The sequence below is a fragment of the Lontra canadensis genome, unplaced genomic scaffold, assembly GCF_010015895.1.
Source record: "Lontra canadensis isolate GAN:19392208 unplaced genomic scaffold, GSC_riverotter_1.0 scaffold18, whole genome shotgun sequence".
Classification (NCBI taxonomy): domain Eukaryota; kingdom Metazoa; phylum Chordata; class Mammalia; order Carnivora; family Mustelidae; genus Lontra; species Lontra canadensis.
Window position 1 is genome coordinate 8,123,635 of NW_022631012.1, and position 17,202 is coordinate 8,140,836.

The following is a 17,202-nucleotide window of genomic DNA, read 5'->3' on the forward strand; positions in this document are numbered from 1 at the left end:
AGAAAACCGTGACATCATACGGTGACACAGAAAATATACATATCCTTTGACCTAGTAAATTTTATTCTAGATGTAGGCATTAGAAGAATGTCTACAAATGTGCACTAAGTTACATGTACAAAAATACCCATGGCTGCGTGGTTCCTAACAGCGAACACGTGGACACAACCTAAATGCCCGTGTTTGCAGAGTGGGGACTACATCATGGTATATGAGCATGAATACAAATGATAATAAAACCAATGAACAATAAACATGAATAGTGACACACACCATGCGAGACGCTTCAAATGCTGAACTTAAGAGGCAAAATACAAAATAATACATGAAGTATGATTCCCAAACGTTATACCAAACTTTTAGGCAAAATACAGCATTTAGGGAGGAAAACCGAGGCAGCCAAACTCTAAAAGGCAAGAAAATAATTGTCATAAAAGTCAGGATGAGTAGTACCTCCAGGAGCAAGATAAGGGCACCTTGTGGGGAAGGATACATTTTCTGCAATGCTGTGAGTTCTATTTCTTGATCCAGGTAGGGATGACATGGGAGCTCTTGTAATAATTATTTGGCAAACTGTCCATTTGTGTATTATTCACTTTTCTCCTTCTATGTTCTATTTCCCAACTTTTGAACATTTCAGAAAACACGCATTAATTGTCTTCAACTCGGTGGTTAGATATTCTGTTAATAGCGAATCAAAAGCTATCTTTAACAATGATCCAATCCAGTGCCTCCCCAACTTTTTGAAGGGACAAAGATACAGAGAAATGATCAGGTTTGTTTAGGACATTAAGCTAATGAAAGAAGCTAATGAAATCCAGGTGTTCAACCACATGGATTTTTTACGACTTTAGGCCCCACTTCCTCCTAGTCTCTGGCACCTCAGAAAGAGGAGCAATATTTTGGAACATCTGTGCCTCACTTGTGAGACATAAGGTGGGAAGTTCTGTCCTATTATTTTTGTTTAATTTTAAAGAAACTATGGTCAAAGATTTATTGCCTCGTCAGACCTCATCCACCATCAAGGACTGCCTGGAATAGCAAAGTTTCATGAGGCACAACAGACAGATCATTAACTAGAAAAATAAACCTTCCTTAAATCCTTCCTCAGCCTCAGAATTAGAAGAATCCTCACTGTTAGGGAAGGATAATGAAGGAAATTTGGCCCATAACTTGATGGTCCCATAGCTCCATGTCATTGAGGTAACCTTAATAAACTACTAAATCACAATTTTAATGTTCCTCAACTAATCCGGGGAAAATATTACCAATGTACTCTGAAAATATCTCATTTTCTCATTTCCTGAATATCTCATTTCCTGAAAAAAAAAGATTCCTCTGGAATGCACTAACTAGATGATTTTTAGAAGGGGAAAAATATGATATGGACATTAGATGTTTAATGAAATCAAATGGTGTTGCACTCATGGAACGATCAAAAATATATATTACTTTGGATATCCCCCAAATAGATACATAGTCTACATATTTTGCTTATAGAGCTCTGTGCATACTAGGACATTCATAGGCCATATGTTCCAGCAAAAGTAGAAAATTAAGACCTGACAGCATTGCATAATACCTTAGCAAAGTGTTTTTTCAAAACAAGCATCAAGTAAAATATGACATATGAGAAGTGTTCTGAAGTTTACAGAAATGTTGTTGAGTCTATGCTATGGTTAACAGCTTGGACCACAGCCATTTGCTTCTAGATATACTAATGTATTTTTTGAAATATATACCTGGGAACAAGTCCCACTTCAGACTCCTTGCTCATTAGAGAGTCTGCTTTTCCCTTTCACTCTCCCCCTACTTGTACTTTCTCTCTCTCTCTCTCTGTCAAGTGAATAAATAAAATCTTTAAAAAAAAATCATTAACATTTATTTTGTGCTCAAGTCACATTTGAATCAGGGCTTCCAAATCACTCATCGTGCCCCCAAAGCTGACCACTCACTGTTTGCTGCACTGGATCCAGCGGTCTCCGTCCCTCCCACAGTTCCCTTTCTCCGTGCCTTCTGTGTTCAGCTTCTCATAACAGAACTTGTCAGACCCGGAAGCCTCTTGGAGAAGAACACATGAAGACCATGTGTTTTAGTGGCCTTTGTTATGCACAACCAGCAGCGTGCATGTAAATGTTTAACAACTGATTCTCCAGAAAAAGAAAAAAAAAATCCGGACATATAGCATTTGCCAATTTCCATGGTGTAAATACCATCATGTCAATTTCCATGGTGTAACATATGGCTAATTTTAAGCTATCAATGGGATGGGGACAGGTTTCTGAAATTCCTTAGAATTTAACACTTGGCTCTTACAAGCTACTCCAAGACAGCTCCAACATGCTGCTGTTTTTAACTTGAGGAACAAACTGATTCCCAGTTCTTGTTGGTGGGTTTGAGGGAGGGAAGGAGGCATGGTCATCAGCAGGAATTAGGGAGGTGGCAGGTAGAAAATGAAGAAAGATTCTTAGGCCTGTTTTATACAAGTGTTAAAAGATATTATAAAGTCTTAGACAATTAAGATTTTATGTCAACACTTGGGTTTTGGTATTTAAACATTTTAAAAGACAAATGCGCCTCTATTATCTTTCCTCTGTCAAAACTGAAGCACTGAAAGTAAATCTTTCAGTTAAATGATATTTGCCAAACATGGAAATCACTCCTGCAGGGGTTCTGTTCTCCTTTTGTGTGCTTTATTTTCCTTTGAGGGTGACCTAGTCTCAGCCAATAAGACAGACCCCTTCCTCTCTGTCATCTGGTCCCCATGAACCGAAGTTCACAGGACAGGCACTATAAATGTCAGGAAGAGAGTAAGTGCACTGGGATACCTGGGTGGTTCAGTCAGTTAAGCATCTGCCTTCAGCTCAGGTCATGATCCTGGGGTCCTGGGATCAAGACCCATGTAGTTAAGGCTCCCTGCTCAGTGGGGAGCCTGTTTCTCCCTCTCTTTCCCCTCACCCTACCCCCATTCATGCTCTTTCTCTCTCTCTCAAATAAATTTTTTTTGTAAATCTTAAAAAAAGAGAGAGAGAGAATGTGCATTAACATTCACGGAACGTACTGAGAGCAAGGACCATATATGCAAATCTCTGGGTCTGCACCTCAGGAAGGACCTGCATTTCTTCTCTTCAAAGTGAGATGATACAACTACAGAATTTAAAAAATAAGTCTGGTACTTCCCCGGAGTAAAGGAACAGAAGGCTAATCTGAGGGGTAATGGTTAAATCCAAGGTACAGAGTGAATCACACAAGTGGTTGGATAATGAATGTGATCGCCACACTGAACCCAATCTTTGCATGTGCGTGTGACAGCCCCTCTCTGACAGCCCTGTCACTGTGTGACACGGCTTATTTTGGATGACCAGTCCCCAGCTTCAACAGATGTTTTCTGTGGTTCTGTGACTGAGATTCACAGTTCTCTTTATTTTCACCCTTTCCTAGATTTTTTTTTTTTTAAAAAATCATCACTTCAGGGGCACCTGGGTGGCACAGTCAGTTAAGCATCCAACCGTTGGTTTCAGCTCAGGTCATGGTTTGGGGTTGTGGAATTGAGCCCTCTGTTGGGATCTGCACTTAGCATGGAATCTGCTTGAGACTCTCTTTCCCTCTCTCTCTGCCCCCACCTTCTCTCTCTCTAAAATAAACAGATCTTAAAAAAATAAAAAATAATAAAATAAAATAAAAACACCTCTCCAAGCTGTCTATGTCTTCAGCAAGACTGGCAGAGCAGGATAACATCAGAGAAACCCGTGTGTCATCACCAAGCAGGAAAACGCAACTTACTTGTCCCCCAGACATGCTGACACTGGTTGTCCCGGGTCTTGCATTCCCCATTGTAACAGCGGCCCTGGGGACAGGGACACACATTAGGAGGCCCATACAGCCCGTTTCCTTGCCCCCAGATTTGGACTGCAAGGTCTCCTTTTGTTGTTTTTAGATAAGTTGATTTGTTTTTCACTCCATACCCCAATATTTTCACAGTGAGAATAAAAATCACAAACATCTTAAGGGAAGCAGAGTAGACAGTTAAATTCTAAAACTCAGAACAGATCTCGTAGTACAGCTCTTTAAGTCAAAACTAATCATCTGAAATTTTAAATTTTACAGAAAACAAACGTTGGTACACTTCCTTGGCCGATTCCAAAATGATTTTTAGCTTCTTTTGGGTATGAATGTTATATCAGAACATGGCTTCAGAAAAGACAAAACCCATAAGATCACATATGATAACACATTATAACAGTCATATTTTCCCACAATAGGCTGACATTACTGAAAGATGGTCATAACTCAATAAATTAGATTCTTAATTCTTTAGTCATTATATTTTTTTCCCTTGCCTTCAGTCTGGACAATTTGTCACCAGAATTTAATATCAAACTATATTTAGTCACCAGAATTTAATATCATACTATATTTAGTATTTGATATGTCACGAAGCCACCTCGAATTGGAAGTCCATTGCAATAATGTATGGTTCTTTGAGATGTCATTTCCCTTCGAAGATATATTCATCAGAAGGAAAAAAAACCCTCACAAACTAGTCCTTTTAAAATTACATCAAAAACGTATAGCCTGGTGTGCCTGGGTGGCTCAGTTGGTTAAGCGACTGCCTTTGGCTCAGGTCATGATCTTGGGGTCCTGGGATCGAGTCCCACTTCAGTCTCCCTGCTCATGGGGGAGCCTGCTTCTCCCTCTTCCCTGCTATGCTCTCTCCCTCTCTCTCAAATAAATAAATAAAATCTTAAAAAAAGAAAAAAGAAAAAACTTAGAGCCCAGCATACCTGATTTTGATTGCATGCATATCCATCTTGCTTATGAAGGTTTGGTGGGCACTGAAAAAATACAATGTTTTTTGTTAATGTTCAACATAAGTACTTTCACATTATGTGTATAATTTATGAAAATGCAAAAAAAAAGGAAGCATGGTGAATATATATTTGGTAATGTTTAGAAAAACATAAGTAACCCCTTAAATAGATTATCCAAACAATTTCTTCTATTTTTGGTAAAAATAATAAATTCACCCATACAGTGAGTACTTTTTATTTCTCTGTCTTCCTTGAGGTGGACTAGAATAAGAACTTGCATTCACTTGGCTACAGAGTCAAGAGCAGAAGGAATTAAAATGGACAACGAAGGGCATGAATCAGCTTGTTATGTAGGAGTAGACACATTTGGGTTCTAACTCACAGGACCTTTCTCGGATCTGGGAAATGTCAAATCTGCATTTGACACCCCTGACGCTCACTTCTAGGTCACGTTATTGAAAAAGAAGAAACACTCTTTCAACTCAACGTGAGTGCTCATCTCTGTGACATCTCTGACCTCTCTGATGTGCTACTACAACAATTGTGATGGGATAGTTGTTTCTTTTTCCAGGTCCACTTATCAAGTCTTTGTTTAAAAGTACACTTCATTTTCCCAAACGTCACCCTGAATGAATTAAACTTTTTGCTCCCTATGCACTTAATTTGCCACATTTGAGAGAACTGGAGACGGTTCAAGTCAAAGGCTCTGTAGTACAGTGTTCAAAGCAAATATGCAAAGAAAAAGCAATATACATGGAAAGCAAGTGAGGAAGAAACACAGTAATATGCACCAAGGTCTATCCCAGAGTCTTTCCCTTCTCAGTAAAGGACAGTTCTGCTTTTCCTATTGGTCAGACCCCAAATCATGAAGCCATCCTCTGTGTCTCTCCTTCACTCACATCCTTCTTGTAGTCAGTCAACAAATCCTACGAAGCCTACCTTCAAACCAGAATCACATCTGACTACTTTTCTCCGTCTTCACTGCCAACCCCCAGTGCAATCCACCATCATTCCTCACCTGAATCATGCACAGCCTTCAACTGATTACCCTGCTTCTGCCCTCATCTCTTTCAGCGACTAGAGCGTCCTTCTAAAAACATAAATCACATCACACCGCTCCTCTGCTTGGTGGCTTTCCAATGTACTCAGTGGACATCAGGATTCAACACGTCAGGCATATTTCCGTCCCAATCCATCCCCTCTCTGAGCCCTCCGAGCCCTGCCATGACTGAGCCGACCCTGGGAACGCGCCGCGCATGCTTCTACTCCATGGCTTTGCCCTGCTCTTCCTTCAATCTGCCCCCAGGTTTCTGCATGGTTTGCTCTCAAAAACTGGAACTCCTCCCACGTTGGCCTTCTCTGTTCCCCATTTCCTGGTGTTTTTCTCCTCCATAGGCCTTACCACCTCTTACTCAAATATGTTACTTATTTGTTTGTCTATGGTCCCCATCCCGATGTGAGTTCCACACACGCAGGGATGGCATGCGTTGTTTCCTGCTGCCCCCATCGCATCTAGAACAAAACGGGGCTCAATGGCTATGGAGTAGGTGCTCATTCACTGTTGGCTAACTGGATAAATAAGTGAGTGACCCACACAGACACAATTAAGTTCCTCTGCTCTGGGGCGCCTGGGCGGCTTAGTTGGTTAATTGCCTGCCTTTGGCTCAGGTCATGATCTCGAGGTCCTGCGATCGAGCCCTGCATCAGGCTCCCTGCACAGTGGGGAGTCTACTTCTCCCTTTCCCTTTGGCCCTCCCCGCAACTTGCGCTCTCTCAAATAAATAAATAAAATCTTCTTTTAAAAAGTTACTCTGTTCTGCACATATCAAACTGTTTATCAGGTTCACTACAGAAAGGTAAAGAACTAATTTAGAATTTGTAATTGCTAAGAAGCACTAAACCACAAAGGAACACTTTGAGATAAAATGCTTTGGTTCTACATCTTTCTAAAGACTTTCGTATACGCTTTCATTGACTACAGCTTTTCAATCAATCTGATGGTGACTATTCAAAGACATAATTATCAGCACCAAAACCTGGCCTACTGGGCCAACAGCACAGAAACACAGATCCTTGTGGCCTCCTTCATCCAACCAAATCCACTCCAAATGCAATCAGTATCTTATTAATCAACTAACAGTAATTATTCACTTATTCCAAGACCGATACAATCACACTGAACAAAAATCCAAAAGAAATGTTGCTACTAGAATAGGTATATCAGGGTCTAAAATCAATTTATCACAGTTGGCTTTTGTGATGTTTCAAGAAAAAAATCATTTGTAGAACTCTTTATTAATTTTTAAAAAGCCCCAATTATAAACTGTTGTAGCTACATGCAAGATTTCTTAATCAATTTATTTTTTGTATAGGCTAATAAAAGCAAGTTGCTTATCACTGAAATATTTAACATGGGAAATTATGGAATGTCTTACATTCTCTGGGGACATTTAAAACAGAAGAACCACAAATTTGTGTGCTTTATTCTGCCTGTGAGTAGAGCTCTTGATTCAGTCTCTAAATGCCATGCCAGCCCCCGGTTTCAGGCTGTGCAGGGAAGCTCACAGGAGGCAGGCTTCAACAGTGCAGTAGCATTTAAATGTGCTTATTTTTAATTGTGTTATGTCACCCATATAGCGCTAACAAAGACACATTTCCCACATCTTTCAAAAATACCTTTATTATATCATCCAGTATCATTTGCCAAGGATTTCTCTCAGTTGCACAAGTACTGTTTATTCTGTGATAAACTGTGAATTTAAAAAGTAGCTCAGAGGCCTCAGTAAAGGCTAATATCAAAATTAAGCAAAGACATGAGATACAAGGCAAAAAGCCATAGTGTTGCCAATGATGCTGATTCTCAAAGATGCAGATAGTCTCTGAGATCCCCTTCTTCCTAATCATAATTAGTATCAATTAAATTCAAGGCTCACTGTCTATTACAAAGCAGAAGAATTCTGGGGGCTCTTAACTCCCTCTACTCCAATTATCTATTTCAGGCACATTCTGGTCATATAAGGAAATTACTGCTAAAAGAACATGTTATTCTAATATGCCACTGAGAAATTAATTTAACAGCTCAATTTTCACCTTACATACATAAAGTGAAAGAAACGTTTGGGGTGCCTGGGTGGTTCAGTTGGTTAAGCGTCCAACTCTCAATTTCGGCTCAGGTCATGACCTCAGGGCCCTGAGATAGAGCCCCACTTTGGACTCACGCTCAGTGCAGAGTCTGCTTGTCCCTTTCCCTCTCTGTGCCTGCTCGCTCTTGCTCTCACTCCCACTCTCTCTCTCTAATAAATAAGATCTTAAAAAAAATGTTTTAAAAATTTAGACAGTAGACTATCAAGTTGAACATAGAGCCCTCATTATAAAAAACCTCACTTCCAGTAAGTTCTATGGCAATTCAGGAACTAAAGGCCGAAATGAAAAAACTGTACTTCGAAAATAGCTGAACACACAGAACCCAAACCATATATGATGGGTATAAGAACAGTAGTATTCTACAAAACTAAAAATATAACTCAGTGAAACAGCACACCAGGATTGTCACAAAACATAAAACTTGGCACAAAACACAGAACCCACAATTCTAACACTTTTACTATATTCTAGGAAAACGCAAAGAAACCTATTTACATATCTAAATAGAAGAAACAGATATGCATAAAAATCAATACAAAATAGTGTGAACATATTTCACTGGATCACATCCTTAAAAGTGTCCCTTTGAATTGAATCTCAGAAAATACACATCAAGAACGCTCAAAAAGTTTAGTTAGAAACCTTTGTCTCCCCCTCCTCTTGTTTCTTCCCAGTGAAGGGAACTCAGCCTCCCTCCAGCTACTCTGCACTCCCTTCCCCCTGAGCCAGGTAGAGTGACTGAATGACTGACAAACCTGGGAAGAATTACTGGCCCTTTGGCTCACTTCCGCCATTCTTCTCTTGCCTATCCACATAAATCATACTATCCTCGCTGCTCCTCCAAGACATGTAAGACAACGGCCCATCGCTGCAAGGAGAAGTCATGCAAGACCTACTTTTGTCAATAAGCTGTTCCTACAGCCTGAATCTAGGATCTATAAAGAGGCTCACTTAGCTCTCACACCAGGTTACAGCCTTCAACTTGGCCATATTCAAAATGAAAGATGGTATTTTGACCTCCAACCATATTCTATTATGGGGAGCCCCTTGGAAACCATAATACCTGGCAAAAGACAACTCCATTTCTGGGCCATTTACCCTAAGGAGAAAACCCTCAACAAGAAATACTCTTAAAGATGCGTAAAGATGTTCACTGCCATATTAATTATAATAATGAAAAACCGCCAACAACCTAAATATCCCCCAATGAATAACAAGTCCCAAGTCAACTAATGAATCCACATGACAGACTCATGCAATTGTAAAAAAGCGTATTTATAAAAACTGTGGAATGGTACAGGAATATGTTTTTGAAGTCATAAAAAATAAAAGTAGAATGAAATTCAGAATTCTTACCTATTCCCTAACTGCCCTGATTCCTGTCGTCCTCTTGATTTTTTCCCCACTACTCTTCAGTAATTCCTGCTCTCACTCCATTTCTTGAAGAAGCCAAGCTTCCTTACTTGCTGTTTTCAGACTAGAAGCTCCGTCTGTGCCTTTCTATTTAAATACCAACTCCTCCAGGAAAATACACCTGCGCACCCAACCCAAAGCCCCCCGCCCCACATCCCACGTTACACTTAGCACCACCAGATGTTTTTGTTAACTTGCTTCTCCACCCAGCAGAATGTAAGCTCCACAAGTGCAAGGACTTGACTATCTCGTTCCCTTCCATATCCCAACATTTACAGCAGTGCTTGCCTGGCACACAGCAGGTGCTCAGCAAATGTCCATTTGAATGAAAAATGAAGACTCAAAAATAATGTGATTTAAATTTCTAAAACATAAAAATTATATAAAGAAAGAATGCTAGTAGACAACATTAATTATGTTATAGTGATAGGGGGCATAATGCTAGGACCTTGCCAGTGGGGGAGAGTTGGTGACAGAACCAAGAGAGGTGGACACCTGCTCCCGGTCCCTTCTTTAATCAGAGCAGTATTCTTTGTTCTCTGCTTTCTACAGTGGGCATCCAACCAATTTTTTTCTTAAAAGTAGGGTTTGGTGGCTTAAAAATATTTGAAAACAGTGCATTAATTCTTCATCAGTGTGAATATGCTATTTTAGATGTGGGGACAGAAAGAAAAATCAATTCACTGGTAGAAAACATATAAAGGAAACTAATTATGAAGCGGAAATTTGGAAGAAAAAAGAGATCTAGGTCCAGGAAACACAATAAATATTCCTAAAATATAGGCATATCGGAGATCTAGAAATTACTAGAAAATAATGTAAAACAAAACAAAAAACAAAGAAACCAAATAATCATATTCACACATGTAGCCCAACTGAAAGCTTTCCAATGTGTACAATATTTGCAAGTAAAATGAATTATTTAAAAACTCAAGTTTGTCATACCTGGCCAGAGTCTCCAGTACAATATTCAGTAATATCACACCCGTTGACAGCATCCCGACATTCATACCCTCGTGGCTGAAACTGCACATCAAAATTCAATATTAGGAGCTACTGTTAATTAGTATTTCAAATACCTAGCATTGTTATATTCACCAATAATTCAGATACTATCCCAAAGCCATTACCACACTCTTTTTATGAATTAGCAAGATGGTTGCAGAATAGAGTCAAGGCCCAGATACCATTCTCTGTACTAAATATGAGTCATTAACCAAGGCATTAAATGTTCAGATTTTAAAACCCATGGTCTCAGAGTATTACTTTTTGGAAAACAAGGTAACAGCAATTCTATAAAGAAGATAGAGCAGTATGGTTTAAAACAAAAGAGCAAATCACTAAAATAGAAACATTTAAGATCTCCCTGAAGATTGATAGATACACCCAACCTTCACTAATTGTCCCTATTAGCTTGGATCTTATTTGTGCTTTAGCTAAATACATACAATCAAATTTCAGAGAATTCATATGAACTTCTTTCAGTGACACCAGTCACACTGAGGGAATGGGTGAAAGATGAAGGAAAGAGATCATTGATGTCAAGCAATTTATAATCTGGGGAGGGGGGAAGCATAAGGCAACAAATCTAGAATTTCTTAAAGTACCATAATGCCTAATACCTCTTGGTACAGAATAAAATAATAAAATAATGTAACTTTATGGTTATAAGGATAAAATAATATAACATTATGGTTATAAGGAATACTAGAGGTTTTGTAAATGAGAAAAAGGAAGATTTAAAAAACGACTTCTCAAGAATTGACTGGAGGTTCTACCGATGAAAGCAAACTATGTCCATACACACATAAGCTGTATATATACGCATATAAATATACACACGTAGATTACTTCTTTATATAGCTTTCTTGCCATTATAGGGGATTTAAAAAATCAAGCATAAAAAATGTGAGCACTAGGTTTGAGGTTCATGGTCCAAAGTAAATTAGGCCCAAAATAAATGTACAGATACATAGCAGGAAATTTAAAGAAAAATGTTATAAGTAGGTCATATTATTAAAAAGACCGCAGGAATTGTCCCTCTTCTATTCAACCATTTATTCAGTCATTTAATGCAGTTTTTATCTACCTTAGCAGGACAACTCTCAATATTTATTTTGGAAGGAGTTTACGTATATTTTCTTAAGGGGGCTCTGAAGGATAGGATAGTTGATAGTGCATCCTGATAAAGGTAAAGGGTTTGACCCACAGAATTTAGGTAGCTTTACTGATTCTACAAAATTGTGAAAGCACAGGCCAATCAACAAATGTTTGGCAAGCTCTACAAATGCTCTGTGTACACTGTGAGAGATTTAGCCAATAAGACGGAAGTGTCGGGGGACTCACGAGACATGAGGTATTGTTACAGCATGGCCCGTCGCTGCAGTGGGCCCCATTGGAGAGAGAGCACTTCTTACAGCACAGTCCATAGCATTCCTAGAGGGAACATTCGCGTGAGTAAGTGAGAAAGCTTACAGGCTGGTCTTTCATCCAACTCTCCACACGGGACGTATGTATAATCCACATGAGGAGACTTAAACAATAACAAGCAAATATTTCAGGAAGTCATCACTTTAAACAATGATAATATTCCTTCCTGCCATATTTTTCAGCTAAGTATGATCTTCTGTGAAAGGGCTTCCCTACCAAAAAGTAAGCTTATTTCTTAGCAGGCACCTCACCTTCAGTTAGTTCCAATACACTCTTAAGACTCTTTTTAAAAATATTTTATTTTTAAGTAATTTCTACACCCAACATGGGGCTTGGACCCATAAACCCAAAATCACGAGTCATGTGCTCTACTGACTGAGCCAGGCAGGGGCTCCCAAACTCTATCTAGTTTCATAAAGACAAAAATAATACACACCGCAGAAAGACTATTTTGTGATTTGATAATAGTTGAATGGGATGAATATGAACTATGAATTTTTAAGAGGTAGGAGATTTGATTAGAAGAACCCATTAGGTTTTTTTTCAAACTAGATCATAAGGACATGATGAATTCTAACATGTCTGAGCTGGGATTAAGCATTGATGAGAGAGATGAGAAAGACAGACAGTAAGACCCCAGAGGAAGACCCTGTAGACTTCTTGCTATTCTTATAGCTATTCTTGCTATAAAGGCGGGAAGGATCTCTTATACCTACCACGTGTAAACCACAGTCACATTCCTCTCCAGCCTCCACATATCCATTTCCACATTCTGTGGGCTCAAATAGCTAAAAGAGATTAGGAAGAGAAAGGAAAAACATTTTAATTTATCACAGAAAATCAACACGCAAATAGGGCTACCTACATGGTCCTGTAATCATGTGCAATTTTTCTGTGATCTGTTGTTAACAGCATCTTACAAATGATGTCTGTGTGGTAACACTGTTCACTTATTAATAACACTCCGAATAACTATATGGGTAGTATTTCTTGGAGGATTCTCTGGAGGTGGGCTCCAGAGATGACCTCTACCATTAGAATTACTTATTAATGGAAATGAGCTATCAAAAGGAATAGATCATTTATTACATTTGCTAATGGAGCTCAGATGCGATGCTAAGACTCACGGATAGCTAATTTACTGACTTATCTCCAGGCAGCTGAGAAAACATAAAAATCGTCAAACAGATAAAATGTTTCAGTCACAGCCACATGTAATGAATACCATCAAGGAAATGCAAATAAGTGTAGAAGAGGTGCTGTTGGAAATCCATGCCCATCATTCTCATTGAAAAGAAATCTGTCCTGTCTAAAGTATACTAAATAAATGTGCAGACAGATTCACGGAGGTATAGAAATCTTTCAATCATTCCTGGAACCCTGGAGGAGTCGAATTTCTAGAATAATGCACTCCACTAGTGCTATGAACTTCCCTACCAGACAACCTATCTTGTAGCCAATTGTGGAGGCTGCTGAGCATTTATGAGAAACAGTTCTTTTTTCCCTCAGCTGGGGCAAGATCTCCCTCTGCATGCCCATTACCCTTGCATGAAGACTGGAAGAGCACATTCCAATCCACATGCTCAAAGACAGGAATATGAGAGGGCAAGAGAGACTCCTCCTCTAGACACCCCAAGGAAGGGTTGCCTTCCACCGAGGCCATCTAAGAAAGACCCGATTCTCCTTCCACTTCCAGGAAAGAAAAACTCTTATTCAAAACAAGAAAGTTCTCCAGGGTACTTGGGTGAGACTCCTCCATAGGAAAGTCCAATGAGTGAAATCAACAGTCCTAATCTCTGTGGTATTTTATCAGCAGGCAGGACAAAATGGAAAGGGGAAGCTTAGACTGGAACATGGCTATAGCACTTCCTTCAGGCCTCGCGTGGAACCAACTGTTAGATCTCGCTCTGAGGAGCCTTCTTCCAACCAGCAGCAGGCCTTGATCACAAACTGGGTGGAAAACATAGCAAGTGGGAAGGATCCCACAGCACAGAAAAGAGGCATGCAGATAATGTGAAAAATAACATGTGAGTCACACATGCGCACATTCATTGACTAAAAGCACTTAGGAAAAAAAAGTCAGTTCTTCGATACATACATACAAATTATTCCACTGGAATACACAGGGGCTTTTAAAAAAATCCTTCTACCACGTAGCTTAAAAAAAAAAATCAATATTTACTAACTTTTAAAATTGAAGATGTATCATTATTTTTATTTAGTTTTCAAGTTACCTGAATAGTTTTCTTTCTACTGACAGGCAGTTTCAGAAATCTAATGATGGATCCTTCCACACACACACTAGAAACCTTCACAGGCACAATACTTCTAACTGGCTGGTGAGATACGAGGCAGGTGAGATCGTGTACGCTTCAACTCGTTAATGCCAGCAGCTCCCATCAATTCACTACTACTCCTTTCCCCCATTTTGAACACTTGGAAGTTTTCAGATTTCTGTTCTGAGGGTCAATGCCATGAAAGGCAGACAGCTGAATTTAATGGTTGCAAGGTCACTTTACAATTCCTGTTTCTTTTTCTGCAGACTCACTGAGAATTTATACAGACGTCAGGCATCCAACTAATATCCCCTGACTACAGAAGTATCACTTAATTATGAGAATAGGAGTAAATTATTCTGTCATTTACACACATTAGCCAGTGATTATTTTTCCTTAAGGTTAACATGATTTCATTACTCTCTCAATTTATAAAACATTACACATTTTGTATAGCAAAGGGACTATATTTGACTTACAAAGTAGTATTTTCAAAAGAAACATGAAATGTGCAATGTTAGAATTTCTATACCGTCTGCTAATTAGCAGCAATCCTGCTTTTATGCCTGTTGAATGATTCATTTCCAAATATGTTACTAGAGGTCCATGGTGCCTTATGCAAAAGCTTTGTAGGGCTGCCTGAGTGGCTCAGTGGGTTAAAGCCTCTGCCTTCAGCTCAGGTCATGATCTCAGGGTCCTGGGATCGAGTCCCACATCAGGCTCTCTGCTAGGTGAGGAGCCTACTTCCTCCTCCCTCTCTCTCCCTCTCTGCCTACTTGTGATCTCTCTGTGTCAAATAAATAAAATCTTAAAAAAAAAAATGTTTTGTAGCCAGTGAGTTTGAAAATTCTGACTTTGCTAGATTGTAGAAAAGTATGATGCATGTTCTATGTAATAGCCCTGAGGGGCCTGGTGCATACCCTATAATCACAAACATTTATATTTCTGCAGCAATACTTACGACTATTTACACTATGAGGGGTAATAAATGTTTTTAGTCCAAGAGAAGTTTTACTGCCTAATGTGTTTTCTGCAAACTCATAAAAAAGACTTCCAATTTTCAGAGCTTTTTGAGTTAAGGAATTAATGGATAAGGACTGTGACAATGCATATATGAATTTTGATGAAATGACAGTTGATACCATGGACCTTCCCACATAAAGAGACTATATATAATAAATAATAAATATGCATATGTATTTATGCGATCCATAAATACTGTGGGCCATCTTTTGGCTAGCTTCTGTGGGTATTTCCTATATCTATATCTATATCTAATATCTAGATATCCTAGATAGGAGAATAGACCACTCAAAAAGAAAAGAAAAAAAGCCAAGGAACTAGTTGTATTCTTTGAGAGAATGTCAATGTAAATTGGAATTTTCGTCAGAGAAACAGGTTAAAGCGATATAGGTTAATCTAACCCACAATCTCTAAGCAGCAGGTTGAAAATCCTAACATGTAAATTTCAAAGATGTTTTGATGGAAGTATGTTTGTTTCTTTGTTTGGAGGATGAAGTGGGAGGGGTACAACTAGCACTGAAAAATCAGAGACTCACAGCAGCAAAACTATGGTTTTGTCACTCATTTACACAGGATCAGATTTCATATGATAATGGCTTTTATGACTAAATACTAATCAGACTGACAAATCCCCTCCTCCCCCAAAAGACCTGTTTTCCAAGACAAGTATCTGGCATTTTTCAGTGTTCCACTGTAAAAAGATATGTAAAGACATATAAAAAGATATTTGCATCTTGTTTTATTAAGGCATGAGCTACTTTTCAACATTTCCCACTGAGTAAAATGCAAGCATGGCTTTTCAATCTTTTCCCATAAGAGATTTGTGACTGATGATTGTGAGAAGATCTGAGATGTATGTGATTTCTAAGGCTATATTGCTTTCATGAATATTATGTACATTAAACAAATTTCTTAGAAGTAAAAAAAAAAAAAATTAAAGAAATAATTATACTTCCTGAGTTACTAACCTTTGTTGGCCTGTTGAAAAGACAGGCTCCACCTCCTCTCTGTAAAAAGTCTCTATATTCCAAAATGCTGCACTTTGAGAACTTTCGGGAATGGGACACCCTGAGAAAATAAAGAATCAATTATGTAAATAATTTACCAAAAGCAGTCATCAGAGAAGAAAATTAGAACCCGTGAAATTAGAGCATCATGTTCACTCTGGAGCTAGACGATTCCGCACAGGTTCATTTATGTTCAAATTGCCAAATAAGTATGTGTGGTAGAATTTGTAAAAATAGATAGTCAAAGAAAACCACAGATTGGGAGCCAGGTTATAACTTCCTCAGCAGCCAAGCCCTTCTATGCCTGGGCTTAGAAGAGTTTTGGAAAGCTTATCACAAAACTTCGCCACCTAGGCTATGTTTTAAAGTGTGGTCATTTTTACTTGCTCTCTCTCAGTAAAGCAAGCACTTTTTTTTTTGCCTCTGTCCTGAATAAAAGATGCAAAGGAACCTATTAGTTTTTACTTTGGAGGAAGGAATTGTGACAATCTAGTAAAGATTACATAATGCAGACTGCAGCAACACCAATGAGGCAAACAAGGAAATCGTAAAGTATTATACTATATATATATATATATATATATACACACACACACACATATACATACATGAATATATATTTACATATATATGTATACATGTTTTTAGCACATATACACTTAGTAAAAACAGAATGAGGGTAAGCTCCTTCTGAATTAGAATTAGGTTATAGCTTTTCAGGCACAACTTCAAATATATTCATGACTTAGGAATATGATATGAGCCTTTTTGTGATTTAATTAATCCAATTACTACTCTACGTCAGTATATAGGGAAATATTATACACATGGTTAAGGTTAAGCTGAGTCATACACACTGATTCTTCAGGCATATTTTTCATAGTACTTGATTTGAGAGTAACAGGCCACTGATTTTAGGATGCAATCCAAAAGTTTTTTGTATCCTGATGCATGAGGGTAGTATATGCAAGTAGGAAAAAATTTTGCCATTGTTGACAGTGATCTCTTAAAGGGACTATGTAGAAATGTGTACTCAAGAAAATATATATATTAACTTTAGTTGTGGTTTTTTTTTTTTTTCTATCCTCCAGGTGGCCA

General features: G+C 38.5%; 1 protein-coding gene across 2 annotated transcripts in view; it reads right to left on the minus strand.

Annotated features, from left to right (window-relative positions):
* Positions 1-17,202, minus strand: part of ADAM23 (ADAM metallopeptidase domain 23) — a 163,427-nt gene that overhangs the window by 23,600 nt on the left and 122,625 nt on the right. For both annotated transcript variants that reach the window (XM_032859976.1, XM_032859977.1), the window contains exons 15-21: positions 16,066-16,165; positions 12,515-12,586; positions 11,715-11,804; positions 10,314-10,394; positions 4,785-4,835; positions 3,784-3,847; positions 1,956-2,061 (exon numbers count right to left, since the gene is read on the minus strand). In XM_032859976.1, coding sequence (XP_032715867.1) covers positions 1,956-2,061; positions 3,784-3,847; positions 4,785-4,835; positions 10,314-10,394; positions 11,715-11,804; positions 12,515-12,586; positions 16,066-16,165 — 564 coding nt within the window. The remainder of the gene's footprint in view (positions 1-1,955; positions 2,062-3,783; positions 3,848-4,784; positions 4,836-10,313; positions 10,395-11,714; positions 11,805-12,514; positions 12,587-16,065; positions 16,166-17,202) is intronic.